The sequence below is a fragment of the Hyalella azteca genome, unplaced genomic scaffold (assembly GCF_000764305.2).
Source record: "Hyalella azteca isolate HAZT.00-mixed unplaced genomic scaffold, Hazt_2.0.2 contig4675, whole genome shotgun sequence".
NCBI lineage: Eukaryota > Metazoa > Arthropoda > Malacostraca > Amphipoda > Hyalellidae > Hyalella > Hyalella azteca.
The window spans coordinates 356,207-374,075 of NW_025934886.1; the positions used below are offsets into that span (position 1 = coordinate 356,207).

At 38.3% G+C, this 17,869-nt stretch overlaps 1 protein-coding gene across 1 annotated transcript; it reads right to left on the reverse strand.

Moving 5' to 3' along the window:
* Positions 1-797: 797 nt before the first annotated feature.
* On the reverse strand, positions 798-17,437 carry LOC108673772 (tryptophan--tRNA ligase, cytoplasmic). Its single transcript, XM_018161642.1, has 8 exons — positions 17,416-17,437; positions 6,753-6,873; positions 5,875-5,982; positions 5,066-5,269; positions 3,849-4,041; positions 3,191-3,364; positions 2,450-2,644; positions 798-1,902 (listed from the first exon to the last, which is right to left on the reverse strand). Exons 1-8 carry the CDS (start codon positions 17,435-17,437, stop codon positions 1,753-1,755), a joined length of 1,167 nt encoding a protein of 388 aa, XP_018017131.1. The 3' UTR covers positions 798-1,752.
* Positions 17,438-17,869: the final 432 nt, after the last annotated feature.

The window sequence follows — 17,869 nt, forward strand, 5'->3', positions numbered from 1 at the left end:
TAGAATAGAAGTGTCGGCGCTGAAGAAATAGGCCCATGGCCTGTTGCCGATGGTGGTGTCCTAGTCGAACACTCTCTGCAACAATGGTGTCACTTGAGCTTCTTTCCTGTCTGCCGGAAAGGTCCCTCCCTTCGCATTGATTTGCGGGTTTGATCCCTACTTCCTGCGACAGTTCTGGTCAAAACCGACGAGGTGAAAAGTCGATTAAGCGCGGTAGATATTGGAGCAGTGAGTTGCGTGTTCCGAGACCCGTAGATCGCTGTGAAAATTCTGAGATGTTCAGCATCGGCGTTAGGCCTAATGGCATAATCTCCAACGATGACACCGCTAATCCTCATCATCGAAATTCACATTAATTGTATCGGTATTTCAGTAGGAGTTTCAATTTCAGTAATCGCTAAATTTCTCTCCGCTGTCGTCAGAACATTCCAAATGAGTCTGAATAGTAAATTTTTACCATTATTTAGTTTTTCTCTAAAGATTAACTACCAAATTACGGTGTTTATTGCACATGGCCTCGTTCGCGAAATGGAGAAAATTATTTCCTACCAAACAATTCCTAATTTATAATTCAGAGAAGCAGCAGGTGCTGTGCTAAATTAAATTAAAACGTATCAGATATGCATGAATAATATCGTATTTCGCTTCTCAACTGAAAATGAATCCAGATTTACGATCACAACCCTGTTAATACTATACGATTCTAGCCATGACCTTTGTCGTGGCGTGTCATAATACTTTGTTATCCCTAAATTGTCAAATCCATAATATCATGAGCGGCTGAAGAAAAATAAATCAATAATTCTCAGTTTATGTGAAAAAAGCAATCAATACCCTGGCTGTAACAGATAAAAATTCAAGGTCATCACATAAGAAGACTTATTGAGAAAATAAAACACTGTCATACAACTTCATCAAGTTATGTTGAACCCTCATAAACTTCAAGACAGACGACGTGGAAAGCGGCGCTATCTTCACACGGACGATAGCGTCAGCTGGTCATGGAAAGCGGCCAGTAAGTAAAAACCTAAAAGGAATCAGTGGAATTAACAAATTCAAGACATCAAAACACCAAAACCGCTGGCAAGTACAATTTATCAAATACTTGATGAAAACCGTATTAATATTTTATGTAACCTAGCATTATCACAAAATAACGCAAAAAATACTTCATTACTTCTCCATGTTCTTTCTGAAATATACAAAATTCTCCCCAACTGATGTGATGAAAAACATAGACCACAATCACTCTAATATTATTATCCATTATCAATCAGAAAATCTGTAGAAAAAATTAAGTGATCAAGTAAAGAACATGAATAGCAGAGGCTCAAACGTCGCCCAATAACGCTTGAAATACGAGGATATCATACAGTTTCATTTCATTCAACAGTTTCCCTTAGCGGCTTGGCAGAATTAATCTCAGCTCAAGACCATTATGGAAAAAAACACTACTTTATTAAGATCGTTAGGAGGCAGCAGCTTTCTTAAGCTGTTTTGACCGACTTAACAGAATCTCCGCTGAAGATCGCCATAGAAAAAAATACGATGTTGAGACCATTAGGAGGTGACAGCTTTCCTAAGCTATTTTGACCGACTTTGAACAGAATCTCCGCTGAAGACTGCCAATAGAAAAAAATACGATGTTATGACCATTAGGAGGTGACAGCTTTCCTAAGCTGTTTTGACCGACTTTGAACAGAATCTCCGCTGAAAACCGTCATAGACAAAAACACTACGATGTTAAGGGCGTTAGGAGGCATTAACGGTCGATTTATCTTGCTTGGACTTCAAAGCATCAGGTCTGAAGTTGAGCGGCCTGGGCGTCATGAAAAGCTCACGGTCTGCATCGGTCACAAGCTTGCGTCTCTCCTGATGATCGAGCACCAGCTTCTGAAGGACCTGTTGGACCAAAAAGTTATATTTCAACCAAGCGTGGAAGTTATAGGTACAAATTCAAGAAGCCAATTTGCCACTTGAATGGTAAAAAAAACAGTGCTGAGCCCTCTGATTGCAGCCTCTTAAGGGCTAAAGTCTGTGTTGAGATAAATTTCATCTCAATAAGATCTACCTTATATTCAACAATTCCTTTGTGATATGAATGTTTAACATCATACAAATTCTAACAAATATTAAACTAATATTGCATTCAAAAATTCCACGACGTTGCCAATTTTCTGCAATAATGAAAGTAACAAATGTCATACAAACCTTCAATTGTCAGTGAATTGAAACATCAGGAGTTTTCACGCTACAGTCTTTAGCATAACACAGAAAATATATTTGCCAGAAGCAACAGCGCAAGAAAATCCGTCTGAACTCATAGCAACGATTGACCATGATTAAGTTAACAAGCTTACCAACAGAGATCTTATACCGGACACAATTGAGAATGATAGATAATAATTTTAACAATAGCAACACCTCAATAGAGTCTATATGAACTCACATCAATGAGGTGCGCCTTGACCTCGCCAGTGAGGAGTTCGCCCCTGGAATATTTGTCGATGGTCTCCTCGTATTTCTGGTCATCGTCCTCGAAGAACCTCAAGTACATACACGACACGTCCACCTCAACGTCCGCCCCCAGCGAGCGGTGCTCTTCAACCGTGTCCCGACCACCGGAGAACGCGTACTTGTTGATCTGAAATAAGCAAGAATTTGGGTCATGGCCCTTTTTAGCGCATTTTCTCATTTATGAAAAAATGCACTATTGTGCTCGCCATGTCCGTCCGTCCATCCGTCTGTCCGCGACTTCACGTTTTCGTCGATTCTGAGAAAATGCACTCTCTGTCACTCACTGCAGTGAAAACTGATATTTTTTTATCTTGACCTGAGTGTTGGTGAGAAGAGCAGAATTTTCCACAGTATCAAGAGCACCTATTGTCTCACGAAAAATGATAGTTACATGAAATTGGTGCATGTAAAGAACTTTTTCTTGACCTAACCTGAATGTTGAGGAGGTAACCGGAATTTTTCGAACTATCGACGGAAAGAAATTTTGTCATGATCAATGATTCAATCATTTAAACCTGATGAGCATCAAGACCTTTTTCTTGATCTGAGCCTGGGTGTCGGTGTGACCTGGACCTGAATGTTGGGGAGGTGAGCTGAACTTTTCGAACTATCAACGGAGAGAAATTTTGTCATGATCAATGATTAAACTATTAAACCTGATGAGTATCAAGACCTTTTTCTTGATCTGAGCCTGGGTGTCGGTGAGGAAGATGGAGGAGTTGGGGTCAGAGGCGCTCATCTTGGACATGGCGCCCTGCAGGGCGGGGAAGAATATCGAGTGCAGCAGCGACGGCTTCTGCAGCCCCAAGCGCGGGGCGACGTCCCGCGTCATCCGGAAATATGGATCCTGGGAAAACACAAGTCGAACTAAGTGCGTAAAGTTCAGTAGCAGTACAAACAAAAATAGTTACGAGTACGTAACTCCGTTAGCCAATCACTGACGGCATTTCAAGCTAAACCCACCAATTGCTGGTGATGAATCAGCCGCTGCGGTACTTAGCATGCTACTTGTACTAAGGCCGCTACGTACGTGTGATTAATAGACAAATTGTTACCCCTTGGTTGTCTGGAGAATCTCCGACATTTTCCGAGAATCTCCGAGAAAAAAAAAACTCATGCCCAGCTCTACTCTCCTACCTACACTTAGAGAACGAATGTCGCTGTGTCCAACTAGCGATACACTTAGGTCCCATGTGTGTGTCATACGGACACAGTTTGGCTAGGCAAGGGAGCGTATCAGTGCTACGTCTGTTCTCTACTCGTCCTATAGGTAAGAAATTGTGTCATAATTTGGACAGCATTCCTAAGTGCATGCCCCATAAGTATGTCACCTGGTCAATAGCGCAAGGGATGAGGCAGGGCACGTCCTCCCGGGTGCCGAAGATGGAGGGGAAGGAGCTACTGAAGGCGGGGACAGCCTGCACGGGCGGGAACATGATGCGGCCCGTGTTGCTTGACCCGTCGAACCCGAAGATCGCGCGCATCTGGTTATACGTGACGTGCTTGTGCACGCGGAGCACGTTCCTGGGCACGTGCAAATATTATATTATCGTATATTAAACATTATATTATAGAATTATATTATATTGATATCATTAAAAAACATCTAAATGTGTTTGTGCTATTTTTAATGGAATACAAGTATGAATAACCGAGAACCGGTGCTTAATATCAGATACAAACATCAATATCATTAAAAAAAATTACCTAAATTTGGTGGTACTATTTTTACTGGAATACAAGTATAAATAACCGAGAACAGGTTTTTATGATCAGATACAATTATCAATATAATTGCAAAACATTACGGTTATATTCTTGCTTTCTTTTTCTAATAAGGAGCAGGCGTAAGTTTAGAGTACCACTTATTAGCATTAGAGTACCACTTGGTCACATACCACCATCTGTAAACTTATTCATCACGATCAAATAAGAACTATTTTGAACAACCGCACACCGAAGAAATAAACTTCTACAAGTCATTTATAGCTTCATATCAGGTAGAAGAAACTTCGTCTAGTAACTTGCTTATAAACAATGCAGCGCAAAGAAATGTTGTTGAAATTCACGAAGAAAAATATTTCAACTCCTATATTGCGGTCTTATCTTTCGTTAAGATACCGCACCATCAAAACACGCTGAAGTACACGTAGCAGCCAAGCTCTTGTCTGCGGCTGCTGAGTTAGCTAGGAAATTAGTAACTAGTTCTGTAAGTACGGCCCCTTGTTGGCTAGGCCGCAGCAACGCTGGTACGCCGATAGAAAATCATCCTCCAAGCTGGGAATCTAACCCAGGCTTTCTGAGCCCAGGCCTTTTGAGCGCAGGCTTACTGAGTCCAGGCCTTTTGAGCCCAGGCCTAATGAGCCCAGGCCTAATGAGGACAGGCCATCTGAGCCCAAGACTCTTGAGCCCAGGCCTGTTGAGCACAAGCATTTTGAACCCAGGCCTTTTAAGCCCAGGCTTTTTGAACATAAGCATATTGACCCTTGGCCTTTGGAGCCCAAACCACAGGTATAAAAATCTCATTAAATGAGCTTAGATTACTCACCTGTAGAACTCGCTGCACTGAGCCATGTAGTCGAGATCAGAGAAGATGAATGTTTTGTTGACATCGAAGCCAATAGCGATGATGTCCTTAGCGTTGTCGTAGGCCATCTGATGACACTGGTCCAGCGTCAGGTCCTTCCACAGGAACTTCTCATCGTCAGTCAGCTGGATGACCAGGGGCACGTCGAACACGTCTTGCAGCCACCTGTACATACCAAGCCATCATCACGACGTGTACTAACGTCTTGTAAACACCTGCACATACCAAGCCATCGTCACGACGTGTACTAACGTCTTGTAGCCATCTGCACATACCAAGCCATCGTCACGACGTGTACTAACGTCTTGTAGCAATCTGCACATACCAAGCCATCGTCACGACGTGTACACACAACCACACACACCATCGTCACGACGTGTACTAACGTCTTGTAACCAACTGCACATACCAAGCCATCGTCACGACGTTGACTAACGTCTTACCGCCACCACACACACCATCGTCACGACGTTCATTACTTGACTCATTGTACCCTAAGTGGTATATTACGTCCACATTTATTGGCATTTGGATTCTTGGGAATTAACAGCGACTGTTAATAATGTAGAGGTGGCAACGAGCACTAGCACATGACCAACTTAGTCATTTGTAACGCAGGTAACCCACTTGGTCATGATCACCACGTGACCCACTTGGTCATGATCACCACGTGACCCACTTGGTCATGACCACCACGTGACCCACTTGGTCATGATCACCACGTGACCCACTTGGTCATGATCACCACGTGACCAACAAACGTGACCCACTTGGTCATGAGGAAGGGCACCAGATGTCCCAGGTGCATGGCGTCGGAGGAGGGCCCGCGTCCCGTGTACAGGTAGAAGCTCTTGCCCTGCTCCACCAGCGTCAAGATCCTGGTGTACAAGGCAAATTAATGACAATATCAATACAAAATATTATATTATAAGAATAATACGAATTATTATATTAAAAGTAAAATTAATGAAACTATGAATATAAAATATTATATTATAAGGCAAATTAATGACAATATCAATTAAAAATATTATATTATAAATATTACATAAGTCAAATTATTGAGACTATGAATACAAAATATTATATTATAAGTAAAATTAATGAGACTATCAATTCAAAATATTATATTATAAGTAAAATGAAAATGAACGAGACTATCAATACAAAATATTATATTATGAGTAAAATGAATGAAATTATCAATACAAAATATTATATGATAAATATAATACTAATATTATAAGTAAAATTAATGAGACTATTAATAAAAAATATTATATTATAAGTATAATGAATGAGACTGTCAATACAAAATATTATATTGCAAGTAAAATTAATGAGACAATCAATAAGAAACATTATAATGCAAGTGAAGTTAATGAGACTATCAATACAAAATACTATATTATATGTAAAATTAATGATACTTTGAATGGAAAATATTATAATATATGTAAAATCAGTGAGATTATGAATACAAAATATCATATTATAAGTAAAACCAATGGGAATATCAATACAAAACATATTATAAATAAACTTAATGAGACCATCACTACAAAATATTGTACTATAAGTAAAATACTGGGATACCAGCAATTAGATATAAAACTTGATATTAATAAAAATAATAGTGTAGAGTTACCTATCGAGCTCGCGGTGCGAGAAGAAGATGCCGCGCTTGAGGAAGTGGTGCGCAGGCTTGCCTGTTGCTGCCTCCAGCCTGCGCACCAGGTCTGGGGTCAGCGCGCTGCTGCCGAACTTCTCTGCGGAACATACATTAGTGGTGATTATTATTATTAGTGGTGATTATTAGCATTGGTGGTGATTATTAGCATTAGTGGTGATTATTAGCATTAGCGGTGATTATTAGCATTAGTGGTGATTATTAGCACTGTCTCTTATACACATCTAGATGTGTATAAGAGACAGATTCTGAGATGTTCAGCATCGGCGTTAGGCCTAATGGCATAATCTCCAACGATGACACCGCTAATCNAGAAGAACATATTCACAAATAGTTTTCCAGCCAAAGAAGGTGAATCTAAAATTCTTTTCATTTATAAGGAATCTATCTGATAACAGTAAACAGTACAATAATCAATAATGGGTTATCCTGCACCGATAAAAAATTACAATATATTTATAATAATTCACCGCACATCAATAATAATTATGACATAATTAATTCGCCCCACACTGATGATTATTCTGAATTATACACACAAAATACGGGCTTACGAAACTTGCACTAAATGGTTGCAAATAATCATCAGCCGGCCGGTGATTCATCAAATTTCCTAGAACACCTCTTAATAAAAGTTCCTAAAGCACCTCTTAATTAAAAATTTTGCAACCGGGCGACACGTTCACTATCATACACGACGCTGATAGCTTATCTGCAAGCGTCAAGTGGACGGCAAGCACAGCACGACTACCGAGTGCGCACCACTTAAAGAAATTAATGTGATTTGTCCAATTATGGATGCACTTTGATGCACTGCTCTCATGTGACTATGTGTCACGTGCAAATTCTAAAGTTATATAATCCGGCTATTAGAATTTGCACGTGCTATTCCGGCTATTAATGAATAAATAACGATTTTCTTACTCTGATAACCCGGCTTTTAATAAATAAATAACGATGTTCTTAATTTGATAGTCCTGCTTATAAGAAATAAATAACGATATACTTACTTTGATAATCCGGCTTTTAAGAAATAAATAACAATGTTCTTACTTCGATAATCCGGCTCTTAATAAATAAATAATCTTATCTATTCCTCGCACAGGTGCGGTTCGTGCCAGAGTCGCTTATCAGGGATAAACTCACGTGAGATTAGAAACGAAAATGTTATCATTGAACAGGGAATGAAACGTGGCCGTTATAAAAAATACGTTATGATACAAATGAGATTTTACCATTAAAAGTTTATCAATGAAGTGAAGCTAATCTTGAAGTGGAAGTGCTCAAGGAGAAGGCTGGCCACGACGTATATATCATGCAAGTTACTGCTAATTTCATACATTCTAGACTTAAAAAATATGTTCTGACGATCGAACTAATTAGAGGCGATAACTATAACTTAGTTTTTAAAACGCGCCTCTTGACTCCCTATAGAATGTAAGACAAGTCCACTGGTTTAAATGAATATTTGCTGGAATGAAAATCTACACTCAATTACCAAGTGAAAAATTTTTTACTCTCAGCAAAAAAGTGAAGCAGAACCAAGCGGTGTTAATGTTACTGAAATTTTTAAAAATTAAATTAATTTTATAAATATTCCTCAATGTGAAAGCCGATGATCCATACCATATCACTTAGATAAGTAAATAGGTCATAGTGTCCCAATAGTGACGCACTTTCTGCACGTAGCACTGATACACTCTTTTGCCGGGCAAAATTGGGCCAAGAGGATCCACATCAGGACACAATGTGCATCACTAAGTTGATAATGTCTCACTCATTTCCCTGAGTGTAAAATGATGCAACAAAAATCTTCACGAGGCTCACACTTTTCAACGAACGAACGAACTAAATAAATGAATAAATAACAATTAAATAATTCTGCCATCAATGTACACTTCGGTGAATCTATCACACATAGCCATACAATTTCTGACAGAAGGTGGGTTTTGATACACTCGGAGAAAATGAAGGGCCATTGTCCAAATAGCGATGCACTCTTTGGTCTTGTGTAGGTCATCCTGACATAGTTGTGACTAAGCAAAAGTCAACGCTACATGCAGATACGGTGCCATTATTTGAACAATATGAGACATTCATCACTCTGAGTGTAGGATGAACCAACGTCGCGATGTGGGGGCAGATTGCATCACCGTTCAGTATTTTTCATTTTTGTACCGGACACGAAGAATGACTCTAATAATATCGCTAATATATGAACAGAATATCGCTAATATTCGAATATAATATCACTAATATTCGAATGTAATATCACTAATATTCGAATGTAATATCACTAATATTCGAATGTAATATCGCTATTATTCTAATATAATATCACTAATATTAAAAGATAATATCGCTAATATTCAAAGACAATGTCGTAAATATTCAAATAAATAACACTCAAATAACACTCGTAAATATTCAAATAAATAACACTCATGCTTACCGAATCCGAGTCCGACATCCTGTTTGCTTTATTAATAAAATGCTCTGAAAGACGAAGACAAATTTAGCATTATATTATATGTAGCATCATATTATACGTAGCATGATATTATACGTAGCATTATATTATGCGTATACGTAGCATTATATTATACGTAGCATTATATTATATGTATAAGGAGATGGTCTGATACCAGTAAAAATGAAAATAATCAGCGATGATTTATCCTGTACCAGTAATAATTACAACATATTAATTACCTAATACCATTAATATTTAGGATGTCAATTATAATTTATCCTCTACTGATGATAATTACGATAAACATAGCCTAATTAAATTGCGGCTAATTAAATACATCTTACAACAAATTGTTTCAAATACTAAATGCCAGATTATTGCTTCACAAAATTTCCTAAATTGTATTTAAAAATTTTAAACCAGCGTCTAAATGAACAGATACGGCACTGATAGCCTATCTGCAAGCGCCAAGGGCAGGGACCCCCACACACGACACGCATGCGGCCCACACGGCCAGCAGCGCACGACTGCCGTGTGTGGGGCGTGCGTCACGCTCTTATATACTCCACAGGAGGGCGCGGTTCGTTCGTTCCTTATCACGCATAAACTAACATTTGAATATAGAACCTAAGATGTCTTCGTTACGAATGAAAACGTGCCGTTCGTTCCTTATCACGCATAAACTAACATTTGAATATAGAACCTAAGATGTCTTCGTTACGAATGAAAACTTTCACTCAGAGTAACGATTGTATCATATGTCCAAATGATGATGCACTATCTTATCTCTGCAGTGATACGCGCTATTGTGCGCCCAAACTGGGTCAGGATGACCGACAGCAGAGCAGAAAAAAATCTTACCTTAGACTAAGTCTTACTCATTCTACTTGGAGTTTTGTTAGCACTTCTTTCAATTATTTTCTTCGTCAGTCTACGATTTAATCTATCAGTCTATATACTCTTCCAAATAAAGGAAGAATAAATCGATATTTTGGTGGACGGTGAATCTTCACGGTTCAAGCGCCTCATTATTTGCACATTTTGGCACATGTATTTTTATGAACAAATTTTATAAATAATTACCGATTTTTCCCTTAATAAGTATGACGAAGTAAGGCAAAAAACTACAGACATGCGTTCGTTATGAACTGGGAATAGAACCAACACAACGAATCCAAGAATTCATAATATCAAAACCATTCTTGTTCTCAGAGCCGAGACCTGTGAGTAATTATTGAATACCAAATATTACGAGAACAATATTTAAGCAATTATTGTACAAAATAACAAAGGAAAACAATACTTACACAATTATTGTACCGTGTACAAAATTTTAGGAAAAATAATACTTACGCAATAATTGTACATTGTACACAAAATCAAATGAAAACAATACACAATTGCTCTGCATCACACTAGCTTACCTTAAGTCGTGGTTGAACCGTGCGTCGTGAAGGCGGGCTGGTTGTTGGTTGTATGGCACGGCAGTGGTTGTACCAGCGGCTCAGATGGTGCAGGTGGCTAATATCTTGGTTGTTAGGTTGCAGCTGCTTTAACAGCTGCACGTCAGCTGCACTCAAGCTATAACCTGACACGTAACTTGAGGTGCAGAAATGATTGTCCCAATCGCATAACTCTTTGGCACTTAATGGCATATTCTGTATAGAAATAAGAACGGTTTGATCCAAGTGATTTTATGAGTGCATGGGCAGTGGGATGATGGTATGTTGGTTAGCGAAAATAGTACATTTGATAGGAATAGAAAATGATGAAATATTATTAATTTGAGACCAAGAATAATTCGCAGCTGTAGAACATACAAATCTACGGCACATTTCACAGCCATTTCATTAAAACTTCGTTTGTAGGTACGAATAACATTGACGACGGTTAACGTATCCGTAGACAAAAGGTTACCCCTTTGTCTACTGATGTAACTCTCGTTACCAGACCTTTAGTTACGAATAACATTGACGACGGGTAATGTGTCCGCGTAGAGACTTTAATATATTCGAGTGTATGAAACACTCAAGTACAGCGGATGTCTTATCTGTCTTCGCACCACCACTCAGAGAAATGAGTCAAACTTTGTCCATAGAGTGATGTGCTTTTTTGCTCTTCGTGTGTCATCCTGATTCACTTTGCCCTAACAAAACGGCGCATAAGTGCTACCTCCGTTCACTATACATGCATGTGCTATATGAATTGAAGTACCTATGTCACTATTTGGACATATATGACTCATTCATACTATTTAAATAACATGACTCATTGATACTATTTGGACAACATGACCCATTTTTATCTTCGAGTGGGTGCTATCGAGCACAGAAATAAGACCGGACAGAGAACGTTCGCTAATCTTTTAACCTATTAGATATGCAAACTTTTTAAATCTTTCTATTGTGTTACGTAGCCTCAGTATTAGGCCTTTGATGGCCATTGACAAAATTTTTCTATGTCAAATAGTTTTTGAGTTTTGGGGGTTTTTATTAAAAAAAACGAAAAGTGGTCAAAGTTACCCCGCCGGTCAAAGTAACCCCATTTTACGGTACTATGGTAATTCATTTATTTGTGAGCATAGAGTGTATTTGCACTTGTTAAAACATGAGATAGGAAGTACATTGGGATCTGATTCTATTCAAAATGTCTAAGCAATACTGAACAACTGGGTAGAACTATTCTAGTCAACTCTGTTAAGAATTCCCCTCTTTATGCCAAGTAAATGACTTAGTGCATTATTGTTCAGCGAGGAGGCCCTTGACTGGGCCAAGTTGTGAATGATAAGCCATAAATATGTACTGAAAAAAGCCTTAGGTACTCCTAAACTGATGCAACACACTACATCAACATTCAATTCTTTGTCTGATGATGGTTACTATTAAAAGTTTTCAAAATTTAATGGTTAATCTACTGGAAAATCTAAGATTCTACAGAACTGCATAATCCTGCACATATGGATGGTAACAAAGGCTGCAAAGCCTTTTGATAATCACTGCATTGTGAACTTTTAATGTTTAAATGGTGCAATTGAAGATCAACAGCAATTGCTATTGTCCCTTGGTCCCCATGAGGGGGCCAAGGGACTCTAATTGGTGTCTTCAAGCTAATGAATTGGCATCTTTGGCTTATGCAATGTTATACTTTACAGACTGGTCAGACATTCAAAGCTTTATGATCATACTGAAATGTGTCTCAACCATAAATCAAATTGTAAGTTATAAAGTACTAAAGTGATACTATATGGGAACAAAATAATCTTACCTATATATAGTGGTAGGTACGTATATAAAAACATAACTGAAAAAAAAAATTTAGATATATCCATTAACAGGCAAGTTAACAGCATAGAAAGTTCTATAGTAGCTTGGACAGTGAATTCACATACTTCAGACAAAAAAAATTGTTCTAATTTAAATTCAATTGAATATTTTTTTATAATACTACACATTTAGGCTTTAGTGTGGTACCTAAAGGTTAGCAAATGAGATTGAGACTAGAAAATTTTAGGTCGAGTTTTATAAAATAGATTTGTGGCTCAAAAAATTAATTGTATCATGGCTATTAAATTTTTTAAAAAGCATTTAGTGAAATCACTGGGAATCATGGTTCTGAAAATAGCAGGGCAACTTTGGAAGTAGACATTTGGGTGCAATAGAATGGATTCTAAATCTACCTGATAAGTTTATATATGAGAAGTGTAGGAATTACCCACAGTGTTGGAATATACTGTGTTTACCCTAAATTTGCCAATTTTCATAACTTTCAGTTGATATCCCTTTAAAAGGCAAGTTAGGTACTTTGTTACTGTATAAGTGTATATGATCACTTCATTCACTTTACATCCCCTCCGAAAGCAAATAAGACCCACCACGGCTGGGTGGCCTCCACTACCCCCCCACAGTTTGAGCTTTGAGCCTGAGGGCCACTACATTATCATGCCTCTGCCAATTGCAAATTTTCTGACATGACTGTCACTGTCATTGTGACAAACCATCATTCTATTTCTATACATAGTATCATCCTCTATCATGCAAAAAAATTGAAAAATAAGTATTTAAATAAAAGTTTTAATTCAGATAATAAAATTTTCACTACCTAGCCTACATAATTTCACACCAGGACAGTACTGAGGAGTCCAGGAATAGGATCATGGATGGAATTCTAGAAATGATGGTTGATATTTTTTTATCCACTTTTGCATTTTTTCCCCAAAATTTTTAGTTGAGAAAGAAAGAAAGGATTTTTCATTTCTACACTTTTAATGACAGGTGACCAGTAGACTCCTGCATTTGGTTTTTTTTTTATCCGAGACAAGACGAGACAACAGGCTCTGTCCTGGTTTGCAATAAAAATCAGGACAATTTTCAGCCCTCTGTTGGAATTCCTGGACAATACCAAGACGAGACATCCTGGTTAAAATAGGTACCTTAAAATTTCCCGGAATTTATAGCCATTTTAACAAGACTAATCAATTATTGAAGTGGTGTAAACTTTGGCTTACCATCATACATTTATACAGAGCTGGACAGCGCTACTTTGAAATGTAGTGGCCACTACCGCTACATGCTCTAAATGTAGCGGATGCTACCGCTACAATTGCTTAAATGTAGCGCCGCTACCACTACCAAAAATGTAGCGACCGCTACATGTAGCCCATGGTCAGGAAGATGTGCCAGGTGCGCGGGAATTTATATTGTCATTTTAACGACCTGCGCGGTGCGCCGTACTATGCCGGTAAAAAAAAATGCGCTGTGCGCCGACAGCGCCGTACTTTTAGAAAGCTAAAATAGTTTAAATATGGACGCGCGGCAATGCAAATTACGTAATCACACTGACCGTACACGTGTATCCGCACTGTGTTGTGGTTGGATACGAGTTAACTAGATTGCTAACGCGTCAACTCAGGACTCAGGTTCTAAGAGTCAGCACAGTAATGAATATTCATTCATAGATCACAATTCAATCGGACATGAATTACAGAACTAAAGAAGGCAACATGGCTTTAGATGTGCCATCGGTGCCTTCTAATGAATGACTGGACTGGTTGCGGCAAGTAGGGTATGAACCTGTATGTCAACAGTACGATCCTGCATGCCAATGTTGGGACTACATTAGTAACATTACCGACATCCTCCCGGCCGGCAAAATCGACACGATCAATACCTAATAACAATGCGCGTAAATGGACTATACAAATTAGGTCAATATGGCATAATTACAAAGCGTAATTATGCTATGTGATACATAATATGAATATATATATTTGCAAGATAAGTCAATGGTCTGTCATTTATTTTTGCTTCATTTGAGCAAAAATGGTTTCAAAATCTGGGTGCATTATGTTATGTCATGTGTACTTTGAATGTGCAAAAATTATAACTATCACATGAAAATTGTTACGTAGGTTATCATAGCACGAATCACAATAGAGTATCAAGATTGCAGCTCTGCCACCAGCCTTCATTGAATTATCCCGCTTTTTTCTAAAATTCAATAATCTCTCTTCCAGCAAAGTTTGCAAAATTCATTAGCTGCATAAAATACTCTCTGCTGTGGTGTTCGAGTTCCGGTTGACATGAAAACTTGCGGTAAACTTGCGGTTCCAAAAATGGCGGGAAAGCTCTAATCGCGAACGCAATCGAAAAAATGTTGTTTACATTTTTTTCGGGAACTCATCGCAACTGATTTCCGGACAAGCTTCGCTGCATCGTAATCCATCCAACGTACCAGAAACCTTACTTTTTTTTCTAAATAGTTGGCTGAAGACTGAGAAGTATATTAAATGCAAGAATTTCAATCTAAATGTGTCGGCAAGATCTTCTGAAGGCGAAAATTTTGCCGATAATGCGTCGCCGTAGGTCTTTAAATCTTCGTTCACTCTCTGCACAGTGGATACTAGCAGTAGCTGGTGACATTGGCTGACTGGACAGACTTTGATTTGCCTCCAAGGCTCCAGCTTAATCACAGAATCAGATTCATCGATCTTGCCTTAAGCAATCTCCTTCAACAAAAAAGTTTGGAAAGATATATCAACAACATTATTAAATACAACAAAATTTAAGTTCGAAAAAATATAATAGTTGTTCTTCAAAAAAGAACTCAAAACATCCATGTGTATCCTTTCTAAATAACGTTAAACAAGCCCAAGTGTTTGATAACAATTCAGGAAACTGCGAAATTGTGAAGATTTCCTGGAGGCGTAGCACAAAATTACTAAAGGCAGAGAATCCAGAGATAATCTAATACTAGCTTTTGTAATATTAGGAATATATCTTACCAGGACTCCACTCCACTGTCTACTAACCACTGTGCAGAGAGTGAACGAAGATTTAAAGACCTACGGCGACGCATTATCGGCAAAATTTTCGCCTTCAGAAGATCTTGCCGACACATTTAGATTGAAATTCTTGCATTTAATATATTTCTCAGTCTTCAGCCAACTATTTAGAAAAAAAAGTAAGGTTTCTGGTACGTTGGATGGATTACAATGCAGCGAAGCTTGTCCGGAAATCAGTTGCGATGAGTTCCCGCAAAAAATGTAAACAACATTTTTCCGATTGCGTAGTTTCGGTCGCATTAGAGCAGTCAGACTGCTTTATTACTTGTTCAGTTGACACTTGCTGTACAACCGGACTGTTTTTAGGGAGAAATTAGTTATTTGGGGTAACACGTGCATGCAACCTTGTAATAAGTTCGTGGCTTGTAAATAGTTCGTCATTACTCAGCGTCAGCGTAAATGGCTTTTCATTAAAAATTACCCGGCGACACATCTTTAAAATGGCCGGCGACGCTTTGGGCTTAAAAATCCATATATTGCCGACGCTGCATCCACCCTCTGCATAGTGGTCTACTAATTGGCCGACTAATCTAGATACTGCGTCCCTAGCCTACTCCCTAGGCGCTCCACGGCGCCTGAACTCCGAAACTTGTTCCGAATGCGTAATAAACTTGACTCATATTCGTACGGTTCCCAATTTCCCATGGCATGAGGGCCATCAAAGGCCAAAGCCTTAGTTAAGACTTATAAGTAACATTTTTGACTCAATACTCACTACTCAGCCATGCATACATCCACAGGTTTGCGGTGTTTGTCAGACCACTAAATAACTAAAATAACTGCCATGTCAGATTGTCAGTCAGACAAATTTTGCTAAATCTGCTATTAACTTAATTTAACTGGTAACTGTCTATGGCAGTATGACCCTAATTTTTGCTCTGCCGCCATCTGCTCTACGTACCTGCTCTAGCATGCTTTGCTCCGCCGCGCTCTGCTCATCTGCTGTACCTGCTCTAGCAACTAGCATGCTTGCTTTAGTATTAGCAATAAACTATAAAGGGCTAACTTGTCATTCTTCAACCCATGTTTTCGAAACGATTCGTATCGTAATCGAAAAACTTGTTTTGTCTAAAATAATTAAGACAAATCTCGTCTCGTTTCCAAATCTGTCTGTCTCGTCCCTGGTCATAATTTACCGGGACACAAGTCTTCAACGGTGACAAGTTTTAAAGTCCGGGACAGAAGTCTTGTCTCGGTTTATACGTTTATTCCGCGACAAATTTTACCCTCTGTCCCGTTATTTTTTTCCCAGAATTTTCTCGTCTCGTTTCGTCTGTCCCGGTTCATTTCGAGACGCAAGGGTCTAGTCACTCTAGTGACCGGTGACAAGGACTCCTACACGCTACACCTACCCCAGCGTCCAAATTCCAAATGTCATCGGCTAACGGAATCGAATGCCGGCATTCCGGCGGTACGGATTCGGAATAAAGTCAATTATTTGGAAACACGTGGAGCTCTGGGTTAAAATTGTAAAAGTTGTGATTTGACCTTAATTTTGTTCATTTTCGTTAATCCATCACTGCAACCTGAGAGTTAAAAAAATTTTAGTTCGTTTTCAATTTATGCACATGAAATAGTAGTCTTTTCCTCAGCAAAGCCACGGTGCGAAAACAACGAGAAAAACTTAGGTTATTAATAACCAACTCTATTGTACTCGATTCGAGAGGATTTCAATATTCATCATTTGTTGGTAGTTGTATTCCGGATGATATATAACTGACTAGACAGTCAAACCGATTTTTTATCTGGGAAAATTAAAATGTTGGGAAGTAAACATCATCAAATAAGAAGAGAGATGACTAAGTCACCTATGTACAGCAATCCAGGCATTGTCAAATGTCAACGCTCTGCAACTTTTACATATATTATTAAAAAACTGATTTAATATGCACTAAAGGGACAAATTAGAATTATTATTGTATTCTTATGAATTGATGAGTAAGATTGACTGCTGCTTTTATATTAAGGTGATATTATTTTTTTTATTCTATTGGCTAGTCCAAAGGAGTTGATCATAAATAGTTTTATGACCTTTAAATTAAGGTATATTTCCCTATATAAATATAATATTTCAAATTTCTATAAACCGCCGTTATCAAACGAATATCATTTTATTATCAACATGTCTTAACTTATCATAAACTTATCTAACCTAAATCAATAAAACCGTTCCAAATTATGCACTTAAAATAGAAATGAAGCCGACTTTAAAAAATTAACTGCTCATCGCATAATTCCGACCTCAACTGATACCAAAGCGCT

Excerpts from the sequence above, each read along its gene's own strand:
- LOC108673772 (XM_018161642.1), bottom strand. The coding sequence starts at position 17,437 with ATGCCTGGATTGCTGTACATAG. Across the intron at positions 6,874-17,415 it reads GCCTGGATTGCTGTACATAG|AGAAGTTCGGCAGCAGCGCG; the intron begins GTGACTTAGTCA and ends TATGTTCCGCAG. Across the intron at positions 3,365-3,848 it reads TCCCTTGCGCTATTGACCAG|GATCCATATTTCCGGATGAC; the intron begins GTGACATACTTA and ends GTGTTTTCCCAG.